The 13259-nt window shown below is 38.8% G+C and overlaps 1 protein-coding gene across 1 annotated transcript in view; it reads left to right on the top strand.

The window, feature by feature from the left end:
* Positions 1-11886, top strand: part of EMC7 (ER membrane protein complex subunit 7) — a 60806-nt gene extending 48920 nt beyond the window's left edge. Inside the window, exons 3-5 of the mRNA XM_073609922.1 lie at positions 1073-1211; positions 3332-3412; positions 11484-11886. Of these exons, the coding sequence (XP_073466023.1) occupies positions 1073-1211; positions 3332-3412; positions 11484-11633 (370 nt within the window). The 3' untranslated portion in view covers positions 11634-11886. The remainder of the gene's footprint in view (positions 1-1072; positions 1212-3331; positions 3413-11483) is intronic.
* The last annotated feature ends 1373 nt before the right edge of the window (positions 11887-13259 follow it).

The following is a 13259-nucleotide window of genomic DNA, read 5'->3' as shown; positions in this document are numbered from 1 at the left end:
TGGCTTGTATTTCGAATCAGAATCGGATGGTGAGAGCTCCCCTGCTGCTCTCGTCATCCAACATAGTAAGGATTGTATATGCTTCCTCAGGTGTAAGATATCTTTTGGACATGGCGGCTGATGTGAAGCTGCGATGGGTAGACTGCTGATGTTGGCTCTGTGATGGGTGACACTGATTGGGCTGTGCTGACAGATCCACTGATGGTGGCACTAATGGAATGCGCTGACGGGACAGTCCTGACGGATGCGCTAAAGGGGCTATCCTGACATGTTCTCTTTATTGGAGGGGGCGTGTGGTGCACCGTAAAGTATGTGTAGACTAGACAGAAGCGGTTCACTCACTGATTCTCGGTTCTCCTCACACGATCAGTGTGTGAGGAGGAGAAGAAAGCCGGGAACAGCGAGTAACCGCTGTATGTTTACAATTGTGACCAGCAGTGATTGGACACAGCCAATTACATGGTAAACAGACAATTTAGTTGGCTGTTTACCCTGAGCGGGGATGGGCTGTGTCCTGGGGAAATGGCTCATCACTGATCGCCGCTCTGTGTGCCTTCGGGGGCACGCATTAGCGCATCCTGATGGACATGTATGACTGGTGAATCCGGTTTAAAAAAAAAAAACTTGCATTTGATATCACTTTAAGAATTATTGGGAAAGCTGTGTGCCCTGCAAAAATAATTTTGTGGGTTTCTTTCTTTTTTTTCATTTCTTTTTCTTTCTTTCTTTCCTTTCCTTTCTTTCTTTCTCCTTTTATTTTTTCTTTCCTTCCTTCCTTCCTTCCTTCCTTCCTTCCTTCCTTCCTTCCTTCCTTCCTTCTTCCTTATTGTGTTGCAGGAAGGCGCCCAATTTTCCAAATGTTTACCTAACCTTAGTTTTTTTGTTTTTTTTTTTTTTTTTTTAGAATTTTTTTTTTTTTTTTTTAAGGGTTTACATTTACTTTAACCTGGCAACCTGATTTCAAATCTGACTGCATTACACTATGAAATGTATCTGAATTTTCTACATGCAATATTTTAGAATGCATTCATTACTGTAATCTATGTATTACTGAATCTGTAACTCTCTCAAGGGCCAGATATGTAAATCACATCAAAACCACAGAAGTACTCCGGTTACCATATCCTCTCCAGATGAAATCTTCAGGTCCTCCATCCTATTTCATCAAGCGAGAGACCTGGGGGTGGACAGACTTTCTTATGAACCCAATGGTAGGTTGTTTTGTGTTGAATGGCTTTTGTCTTTAATTGTTTTTTAGTGTATTAAAAGAGAACTCCAGTCTGTAGCAATCCTATATTTTTCTACTTTAGCCACCACATGAACGTGTTTTTTTTTTTTTTTTTTTTTTTTTTTTTCTCCCTTTATAACATTTAAGTGAAGTTTTCTACCTTAAAGTGGTTGTAAACCTTTGAAAAGAAAAATGAACAAAACCTATCCTCATAAATGTACTTGCCTCAATCCATAGCACCTAGTGTGGATCTTGGCGGCTCTCTCCCTCCCCCTGCAATCTGTATGTGTCACGTCTGGCAGTTTTTTCCAATACTAGGCAATCCATTGTGACGGCTTCTCTCTGCATGCAGCAAGTGATTAACCGGTTCCCGACCGGCTCATGCAGATATACTGTGGCAGAATGTCTCTCCTGAGCAAAACCCTTTACGGGTACGTCCTTCCCCTTTTTGGTCACCAGAGGGCACGCGTGCCCGCTGCATGGCAGGGGACCCGATGCGCATGCCCAGTGATCGTGTGCATGAGCGCCAGCGCGGGGATTTGTGTGTTTAAACACACAAATCCCTGTGCTGTCAGAGAGGAGACATGTCGTTTGTTCCTAGTAAGTTGGAACATTGATATGTGTCCTCTCTTACTCCAGTCTTATCCCCATACAGTTAGAACACACTGAGGGAACACACATTTAGCCCCTTGATCGCCCCCTTGTGTTAACTTTTTCCCTGCCAGTGACATTTACACAGTAATCAGTGCATTTTTATAGCACTGATCGCCGTATAATTGTCAATGGTCCCAAAAATGTGTCAAAAGTGTCCGATCTGTCCGTAGCAATACCGATAAAAATCGCAGATCACCGCAATCGCCATTACTAGTAAAAAAAAATAATAAAAATGCCGTAAACCTTTCCCATAGTTTGTAGACGCTATAACTTTTGCGCAAACCAATCAATATACGCTTATTGCGATTGTGTGTTATTTTTGGTAAAAAAAAAAAAAAACATTTCTTCATCAGTTTAGGCCAATATGTATTCTTCTACATATTTTTGGTAAAAAAAAAAAAAAAAAAAAATGTAGAAGAATACATATTGGCCTAAACTGATGAAGAAATGTTTTTTGTTTTTTTTTTTTTTGTTGTTTTTTTTTTTTTTTTTAATTGGAGCTATTCATTATAGTAAAAAAATATATATTTTTTTGTTTTCAAAATTGTCGCTCTTTGTTTATAGCGCAAAAAATAAAAACCGCAGAGGTGCTCAAATACCACCAAAAGAAAGCTCTATTTGTGGGAAAAATAAGCACACAAATTTCGTTTGGGTACAGCATTTCATGACCACACAATTGTCAGTTAAAGCAACGCAGTGCCAAAATTGTAAAAAGTGCTCTGGTCAGGAAGGGGGTAAAATCTTCCGTGGCTGAAATGGTTAACAGCCTCTAATGTGCATGCTTCCCAATGAGACTGTGTAGAGGGGAATGTGTCCGTTTTCTCTCCATTCAGTGTGTGACATCATATCCCTCCCTGAGAAATACTGCTTTAAATATAAGTGTTGTTTTTAGTTCTTCCCTAGTTTAAAGTTATTGTAAAGGCAATTTTTTTTTTTAATTAAAATAAAAAAGATGTCATATTTGCCTGCTCTGTGGATTGATATTGCACAGCTCGTCCCCTCCTCTTCTGGAGCCCCTCGCTGGCGTTGTAAGCTCCTCTCCTCTGGGTGCCTCCTCAGCGAGGCTTGTGTTGTGGGGGGACTTGTGCAGGCACGCTCCTGAGCCAGGTTGTGTGCATCCATAGACACAGCACAATTAAGCAACCACCCCCTCTCACTACTCACAGGAGTTTGAGTGACAGCAGCACAAGCCTATGGCTCCCTCTACTGCCTGCGTCTTCTATGAGACCAGGAAATGGAAAAGTGCTGGAGTGATGAGACAAGCCAGGTAAGTGTTTAAGGACAAGAGGGGGAAAGGTAGTTTGACATTTTTTTACCTTAATGCATAGAATGCTAATGGTTTATTGAATCCATAGTTGTTAAGCAGTATCTTCTAATGTGAAAGCAGGGAAAAATGTAACTTGTATTCCTTTTCTAACCTATCTAAATGTTTCTGTTTTAATTGTACAGGTAATGATGATGGTTCTGCCACTACTGATCTTTGTGCTGCTTCCTAAAGTTGTAAACACTAGTGACCCAGAAATGAGACGGGTAATTACCATTTGTGATGTAGTTAATTTTGAAGTTAGGTGCTGGGGTGTTGAACCCTTAACTGTGTCATTAAAATACACTGTTGTCTGTTCTCTGGTACTAGTTTTATCTTGCTCTTTTTAAACTATAACCACTTCCGCTCCAGGCCTTTTTTTTTTTTTTTTTTTTTTTTTTTTTTACACTTTTGTTTACATGTAAAATTCTTTATTTTTTTGTAAAATATAAAAAAATGATGTTACATCATTTAAATGTATACCAAAGATGTCACGCTTTAAAATTGTGCACGCCCGTGCAACGGTGACAACATAAATTTTATTTTAAACTTCCATCTTTGAATTTTACCTATAGGTAAGCCTATTATAAGGCTTTTACCTATAGGTAGTGTAAATCTCTCCTAAACGGGCACAGTTTACTGTACATGCAGCCAGTGACATCACTGGTGCATGTGCTCTGAAGGAACTGCCACCGTGCTGTGGAATTCCATTTGATAAGACATAGAGGGAAGACACTGCAGGACTTGGCAGCAGAGGAGTATTGGTGATGGGATCGCTTCGTAACCAACAAGAAGGACGAGATATACCCTAAATTGCTACACAGTGGCACATACTGTGGATGCCTTAGACCCCAGCAGGGGGTGAAGGATCTGGTGAGTGCAGCCATAATAGGAGCACGGATAAGGCACGCACGGAGTGATCACCTGTGGGGAAGTGAATCAAACTAAATGTGGATTTTCACTGGCACACAAGCACTTTATTGATTTTAAGTGGTTTTGGACTATTGGTCTCATTAATAATATCAGCATAGTTGGTTTCCCAGTGGCACATAGCACTTTATTGAATTTATATAAACTAGCACTATTATGTTACCATAGCCATTGTTGGCAATCTGAATGTTTACATGTAGGTGGATATTTTATTACTTGTTTCAGATGGGTTTTAGTTTTTATTGTATTTTTCATTTTATATGATCATCTTCATTTTATTTATGTTGACAAATCAGGGCATTGTGTACACATTACACAAAGTATCTAAACACGCATAGATACTATATTTTTTTTGGATTTGTATCATATACACTTAGTATCACCACACACGTTCAAGTTATTTTTAGTTCATTTAATTTTCACATCACGTTTGCAGGAAAACTTGGGAGATTAAGTTGTTTTTAAACAGGCACCATTGCTTACCCTTATGTGGGGTTTTACTGTCAGCAGAGAAGTATCAATTGTAATCTACCTCCTTTCTCCCTATCATTAAGTCATTCCACTAATTGGTAACATCAGTGGTCTTAATTAACCCTTTAACAATAACATCTAGTATTAGAACAGCGCCATATCTACTTTAGTTTCTTCTATTTTTTCATTTACTCTACCTAGTGGTAGTAATTTGGTAGAGGCAGCAGTTCCATTAAATAGTTCCAACTTTTGAGCTGGTACTTATTCCTTTGCGCGGACACATTTCTTTTTCTTTACACTATGCGTTAGCCTTGCAGGTAAGGAAAAAAAAAACATCCAGCGGTTTACAACTGCTTTAAAAGCCCTTTCAGGTTTCCACTTTAGAGGTCTAGTGCTAGAATTACTGCCCATGATCTGACATTGGAAGAGATACCTCACATGCTTGGGACGATCTGTTTGCATGCATGCGGGACCGACATGGGGGGACCGTGCTAGCACGGGGAACAGGGGTGTGTTAATTTTTTTTTTTTTTTTTTTTTTTTAATTTACGCTGTTGCTTTTATTCTTCCTTTTTTTTTTTTTTTTTTTTTTTTTTTTTATCACTTTTATTGCTGTCACAAGGAATGTAAACCTCCTTTGTGACTGCAATAGGCACGGTACGGTTGCCTCTCTATGGAGGGATCTGGGGTCTTTAAGACCCCAAATACCTCCCCTGCCCTTGAAAGCATTCAAAACACTGTGTGTTTTTGAATATTTTCAATTTTTTTTAAAAATGGCACTGTTGACATCCGGGTAAACCGGAAGTGATGCCATGTCATCACTTCCGGGTTACTTTCCGAACAGCCATTCAAAGCCAAATCCAGCTTTGCTTGGCTGTCTGGCCAGTCGCTAGACGTGCTGGCGGACATGCTGGCTGATCACTCAGGTCTCCCGGTGGGACGGGAAAGCTCAATCCCCCTCCCGCTGCTTGTTATAGCAATTGAGCAGCTGGTTAGCCACTCTGATTGCTATTACAAGAAGCCAACCATTGGCTCGAAACAACAGTACCAGAATGATGCCTGCAGCTGCAGGCATCATCACGGTATAACCACCCAAAGTCCAGCGACATACGTACCGTATTGTAACCTGGTCATTAAGTGGATAAAAAATGGTTGACATGCTCCACAGCTGCATTACAGAAGTTGGATTCTAAACAAAAACAGAAGGCACACCACATCTAATAGTTTTTTTTTTTCTGCATAGAGGAGCCCAGTGGGATCAAAATTTTAAAAGGTGAAGGTTATCGACGGCTGTTGACATTGTTATTTTGGACCCTCATATTTTTAATGTATCATGCCAGACTTCAAGACTCGGCATTCCATATATAAATGTGGTTCTTCTCAATCACATCAGAATTAAACTGTTCCAAGGCAGTCTTTGCCTTTTCCTGAGGCACAGCAGACTGTGGAACCACACTGCTGGGAACTTCTAGCCCTCACACCTGTGAGTTAGCTCTTGGGATAGCCTGGTAAAAAACTTCTGTTTTTTTTTCTAGTGAAATCTGGGTCTATACTAGCATTTCTGCTGCAGGGGCATAGATGGAGAGCTTAAATTCCTTCCTCTCCTAAATTGGTCTCCTAATCTATTTCAGAACATGTGGCCTCAACTTGCCTTCTCAGTCGGCTTGCTTAACTGCACATGGTTCACATACAGATTCTCTTTCCTAAGTTAAGAGAATTGCCAAGGGATACAAACTTTTGCCACAAAGGGGTTGTATCCTCATACAGCCAGTTCCCAGTGTCTCTGTAAAGAGTGCAGAGAGACAGCTGGGTTTTTACAGACACAATGCTTTGCTTATGTCTTTCCCAAAAAGCAGTCTGATTTTTACTACAGGATACAGCCTGATCAAGTTTCCTCCACTTAAAAAAAAAAAAAAAAAAAAAAAAAAAAAAACTCTACTTATTCATTTTTCTGAAGAACTTGTAAAGGAGTGGACAGTAGAACTATCTGTGAGCCCACCAATATCTTGCCTTATATAAAAAGTCTGATTTTAACCTTTACCTAACTGTCACCAACTTAGCGTGGATAAATTATACGTAGTAACTGTATATCAATATGACTGTGAGCCAGGTTCTCAGGAATAGAATTAAATGCTTTATTACAACACCATAAAAGCATTTCTACTGATTATGACATAGCCCTATAATCAGCCCTATTATATAAGCGCCTGTTTAATATATTTGATGGTCTTTTTGCGAAGTTAATTTAGAAGTCTATAGCTACCTTGCATCATATTCTGCATTTTGAGTTTAATTTGGCGAGAATGTCATTGTGTTATTCATAGAAATGTTACTATACTGTGTTGTTCCATTTAGAACCCATGATAATGTGTGGTTAAGCACTCCTACATTGGCTCTAAATGAAACCACAGTGTATACTATCGTTCTAGCCATTAGTCACATAATCATTTTCTAGCTAACTGAACTTTTATTTGCAGAATGTGATCTGACATGGTAGCTATACATTTCTAAGTAAACTCAACAATAAAGGTCATTAAGATATGTGGCTGCTTGTATAATAGGGCTAGTCAATGCTATGAAGTGGTAACCTGCAGAAATACTTTTATGATGGCTTTATGTTGTAATAAATATATAAATATAGTTCTTAAAAACCTGGCATATTGATATATAGTTGCTAAATATAACTCGCTATGAGGTGATGGATAGGGCAAGAGACAGAGTAGTAGCCGGCTTGTCACATTTGCAGTGAGTGCACCAAAATTGTATTCCCTGGGGGAGATACTTTGTTCAGATATCTTGCCTTAACAATTATCATTCCTGTTAGATCTTTTTAAAGTGTTGCTAAACCCACAACAGTAAAATCATTCTGTACATGCAGTAAAGCATGCTTGTTATCCTTGCTGTGGAATCTAAGGAGTTAACCATTGTGTAAAATGGCTGTTTGATCCTGTCTTCTCTGATCCTCCCCTTTTTTACTGTCCCCAATCCATCTGCTGATAGAACAGAGCCCTAGTAGGCACTCTGCACATACTCAGTTTGATGTGTATTGCTAGAGAGTTTTTTGGTTTTTCTTTGGGAGGGTGCATGTGATCAGCACAGGGCCAATCAGCACTGTCCAGACAGGAAGTCAAGGGTCATGCAGCCTCATAGGACAGTCAGAGGAGAAAGATGACTCCTTCAAGCTTTAACCAGTGCTCAACCGGACACTTATAGAAGTTACAAGACTGCTATATACTGCTGATGAGAAAAGGTATTTAGCAGTTTATAATCACTAAAATTACTGCATCTCCATGTACTGTGAGAAACCATATGTAATGAATGCAGGGTCCTGGGTTTAGTAACACTTTAAAAGCTGATATCACCTTTTAACTAAACAATAAATGGAAATATTTTTGCAGCCTCCAAGGTAATGCACCCATGATCAGTGGATCACGGGTACAATGTTGGGCTCCTGCACTCTCTCCCCCTACAGCTTTCTGCATTGTAGTTTTGTGTGGGCTTTTAGTTTGAAAGCTAGAGTGAGTGTGAATGGACTACGAGCCTGCTAATCTGCATGCTCACAGTCCATTAAAACTACAAGTCCGTCTGCCGCAGTTGCAAACGGGACTTGTAGTTTTTATTCTGTCACAGATCCTTGTGAATTGATGACGTGGCTGTTTGGGTTGAGCGGATTTTAAAATGCGACAGCAGCTGTGGGGAAGTTGAACCCACTGTCACACAAAAGGGGAGTGTTGAACATGTTGCACCCTAAATCATAGAATCATAGAAATTGTATCAAATGCCGTACTTTTCCTTTCCTGACTCCAATCCATGGCAGCGTACATGTATAGCTCCACCCCCATCACCACCCACAGGACCTGTTTTAAATCTATAAAAGTCTGACTGAGCGCAACCTTCCCTATTCTCCGTATAAAGAGAAAGATCAAAAAAGTGAGTTCCTATGCTGCCATGGATTTAAGTCAGGAAAGGAAAATTACGGTAAGTATTTGATACAATTTTCCTTTTCCTGGCGCCAACATAGCAGCATATATTTGAATAACAAGCTTAACAGGGAGAACTCATGCCCGCAAAACCTCTTCCCTTTTTTTGTACTTGCTGTAAACTTTTTTTCCCCAATAGTTTATTAAGAACAGTGAGGTTGATTTAATAATACTGGAGAGTGCAAAATCTGGTGCAGCTGACAGTAGCCAATCGGCTTATAACTTCAGCTTGTTCAATTAAGCTTTGACAAGAAAAACTGGAAGCTAATTGGCTTCTGTGCAGAGCTGCACCAGATTATGCACTCTCCAGTTTTAGTAAATCAACCTCACTGTTCTAAGGCCTCTATTACATGGGCGCCTCCGCTATGGGGCATCCGTTTGGTCAGCGGGGGATCTCTCCGCTGATCCCCACTGAACAGGCGGGTGACCGGTTTGTGTCCATTCCGCTATGCAGCATCCCCTTGCTCAGGGGGGATCTCTCTGCTGATCCCCGGTGAACAGGCGGGTGACCGGTTTGTGTCCGCTCCGCTATGCAGAGTGGACACAGTCCTGCTCTTCTCTATGGGGCAATCAAATGAAAACTAACCACTTGTCTGTTTCCATGCCATCCCATCTGCCAAATGGATGGAAAATAGTACCACCAGCCGCCTATTTTTGGCGGATCAGATGGCGGCGGGTGTCAGCGGACAGCCTGAAAAACTGGGCGGACCTGATCAGACAGCCTGTGTACAAGGGCATTAATAAACTAAAGTGGGGTGGGGGGGGGGGATTACAGCGAGTACAAAGAAAAAAAAAACGTTTTTGTGGTACTTGCCCAGGGAGCATTACATTTAACTTGTCTAAAAGTAACTAGGTAAAAATTGTATCATCTGATGGCGGTACCTTTCTATTGGCAACTCTAAGAAATATAAGAAGCTAAGGAAAAATAGTAAACATTTGGTCTGTGTAGATCACATACAGCGGGTAAAATAAGTATTGAACACATCACCATTTTTCTGGGTAAATATATTTCTAAAGGTGCTATTGACATGAAATTTTCACCACATGTTGAGAACAACCCATGCAATCCATACATAGAAACCAAAACAAATACGTTCAAAAATTTAAGTTAAGTAATAAAAGGGAATGACACAGGTAAAAAGTATTGAACACGCTAACTGAAATTTATTTAATACTTCCTACAAAATCCTTTGTTGGCAATGACAGCTTCAGGACACCTCCTGTATGGAGAAATTATTGCATGCATTGCTCAGGTGTGATTTTGGCCAATTCTTCCACACAATCTTCAAATCTTGAAGGTTCCGTGGGCCTCTTCTATGAACTCTGATGTTCAGTTCTTTCTATAGATTTGCTATTGGATTCAAGTCAGGTGATTGGCTGGGCCATTCTAGCAGCTTTATTTTCTTTCTTTGAAACCAGTTGAGAGTTTCCTTGGCTTTGTGTTTGGGATCCTTGTCTTGCTGAAATGTCCACCTTTGTGTTTCATCTTCATCATCCTGGTAGATGGCAGCAGATTTTTATCAAGAATGTCTTGGTACCTTTCTTTCTTTCTTTCTTTCTTTCTTTCTTTCTTTCTTTCTTTCTTTCTTTCTTTCTTTCTTTCTTTCTTTCTTTCTCTCTTTCTTTCTCTCTTTCTTTCTCTCTTTCTCTCTTTCTCTCTTTCTCTCTTTCTCTCTTTCTCTTTCTTTCTCTTTCTTTCTCTTTTTCTTTCTCTTTTTTTTTCTTTTTTTTCTTTTTTTTTCTTTTTTTTCTTTTTTTTCTTTCTTTTTTTCTTTTTTTTCTTTCTTTTTTTCTTTCTTTTTTTTCTTTCTTTTTTTCTTTCTTTTTTTCTTTTTTTCTTTCTTTCTCAGCCCCACACCATGATGTTCCCACCTCCATACCTAGTGTGTATTATGGCATCCAAAGAGTTCAATTTTGGTCTCATCTGATCAGACTATATTCTCCCAGTATTTCACATGCTTGTCTAAATGTTGTGCAGCAAACTTTAAACGAGCTTCAAGAAGCTTTTTCTTCAGCAATGGAGCCCATGGCAGTTCAGTGCATTACTTGTTTTCTTTGAAACAATTGTACCTGCTAATTTCAGGTATTTCTAAAACTCTCCACAAGTGGTGCTTGGCTCTTGGACAACTATTCTGATAATTCTTTTCACTCCTCTGTCAGAAATCTTGTGAGGAGCACCCGGTCGTGGCCAGTTTATGGTGGAATAATGTTCTTCTGGATTGTGGCCCCAACAGTGCTCACTGTAACATTCAGAAGTGTAAAGAAATCCTTCTGTAACCAATGTCTTCAGTATGTTTTGCAACAATAAGGTTGCAAAGGTCTTGAGAGAGCTCTTTGCTTTTACCCATCATGAGATGTTTCTTGTGCGACACCTTGGTTAATGATGCACCTTTTTTATAGGCCATCAGTTGAGACTGAACCAGCTGATATTAATTTGCACTGACAAGGGACAGAATTGCTTTCTAATTACTAATAGTTTAAGCTTGTGTATTGGCTTTTCATGCCTTTTTGCACCTCCATTTGTGTGTTCAAACCTTTTTCCCTGTGTCATTCCATTTTATTACACATAGCCTAATTTGTGAACTTATTTATATTGGTTTCTTTGTATGCATGGGTTGTTACCGACGTGGTGAAAATTTCATGTCAATAGCACCTTTAGAAAAACATTTACAGTGAAAAATGGTGACTTGTTCAATACTTTACCTGCTGTAAATAAGGCTATTCTTATTGGATATCCTTATATGTCATCAGTTGAAGGATTGTTATTATGGCAGTTTTCATGTTGTAAATAATATTTGACTTTGGGCTTTTTTCACTATTTAGCGTGGAGTGGTGGTTTGTATGATTTGGTCTGTGTAGTTTAAAGTGTGAAATCTATAGCATTATTAAACATGTGTTAATACATTTCTCTTCCTAAGGAAATGGAACAGTCCATGAACATGCTGAACTCCAACCCAGAGCTGCCTGATGTGTCTGAATTTATGACAAGACTTTTTACTTCAAAGTCCTCCAGCAAATCCAACATCGGGGGAAAAGTTGGCAAGAGTGGGGTTGGCAAGAGGAGGTAGTGATATGCTGGATCAATCCTTTACAGGGATCTGTTGGAGTTCACACCAAGTTCAGTCATTTTCTTTATGAGCACCTTTTTCCATTGCTTCAAAAAGTAGTCGGTTATTTCCAAGATAAGATCACTGTTCTTCAAGACAAACAAGAAAAACTCAAAGGCACCTGTGTTAATTTTAAAAATGTATAGGTTTACCTTATTTATCTCCAGGTATATGTTTCAAATAAACAGCATAGTTGTTGTAAAAGTTTATTAAATCATGCTACTTATTTTATGGTTCTCAATCACTTTTTCATGTAGAAGGAAAACAAGAATACTCCTAGGAATCTGTAACATGTTAAACCCTGAATATGGGTATAATATGTAACCTGTTACAAAAGGTGAACTTAACCTTTAAAGAGAAGTTATTAATGTTAATTTGAATTGGTCTCTCTTCCTACGCTCTTAGAACTGGTAACTTTGGTACACGGATACATTGAGGGGGGATTTACTAGGTTTGGAGCAGATCAATCCGCTTCCAGTCAGCCTCTAATTTCAGCTATTTCATATGTTGTGATAAACCTTTCCTAATTATCATCATTAACGTTAATCATCATCATTGATTTTTAATTTTTTTTTTCCTTTTCTTCTGTCGTTCTCTCAATGTCTCTCATTCTCTAGCGTGTGTGTGTCTATGTACATGAAAAATGTTAGCTATTGCAATTCTTATATATATATATATATATTGTGAAAGTTGTCTTCAAAATCAATAAATAGCAAAGGTTTATTTGGTAATGGTTCTCTTTTCTGTTTTCATCAACAATTTTTTGATTATCTGCTTCTGATTTAAAAAACTATCTAAAGTATAAAACCTGTTTTTGTATATATTCTCCATCTGTTTTCAGCATACAGTCGAATGAATGTTTTGTTATAAATATGCATGAACATGGCCATATTTCCTGATTTCTTAATTCCACCTAGATTTTTTTTTTGCATAGCATACACTTCTTTAGTATTTTGTTATTTGCATTTTGAACATTTTTAAAACTAAGTGGATTTTAAATGTATTTATAAGTTTGAGGAATTAAACATTAATGAATACATATCCCCATCATCTTTAAATTCTCATGAAATCCCACAGTGAACCGAGAGCATGGAGCGCTTGGATCTGTTTTAATTGGTGGCCATATTGTGCAGTAAAAGACATCTTTTTGTTTTTGCTGACTGTCAGCTCCATCCCAGGCTGAAGCCCAATTTATAGGCTTTACAATAGGGGAGCTGTAGCAAAGCATTGTAACCTCTGCTTCTGTAGAGCGTTTTAATTGAACTGGCATCAAATTATAAATATTTATAATTATGCATTATCAGCAATGGCGCAGCATTGGTCTCTCGCTGTATACACTGGCGAAAAAACTAAAGTACTTCCTGTGTATGTAGGAGGGTTTACATAGGGGAGGACTTCCTGTTTGATCTGCCAGTGTCCATTCGCCTATAGGTGTCATTATAACCCACATAATCATGATTATAGCTTGCTCTGTGTCCCGTGATGTACAATAAAAAGTACTGCAGAGTTTAGTCAAATACAACTAAAACAATTCAGATGACTAAAATACACTGGTTAATAGAGGAGCCAAAGCAGTGGTTAAGGATA

This window comes from Aquarana catesbeiana, linkage group LG13, assembly GCF_042186555.1.
Source record: "Aquarana catesbeiana isolate 2022-GZ linkage group LG13, ASM4218655v1, whole genome shotgun sequence".
In the NCBI taxonomy this organism is placed as follows: Eukaryota; Metazoa; Chordata; class Amphibia; order Anura; family Ranidae; genus Aquarana; species Aquarana catesbeiana.
This window is presented reverse-complemented; position numbering and strand designations above follow the sequence as displayed.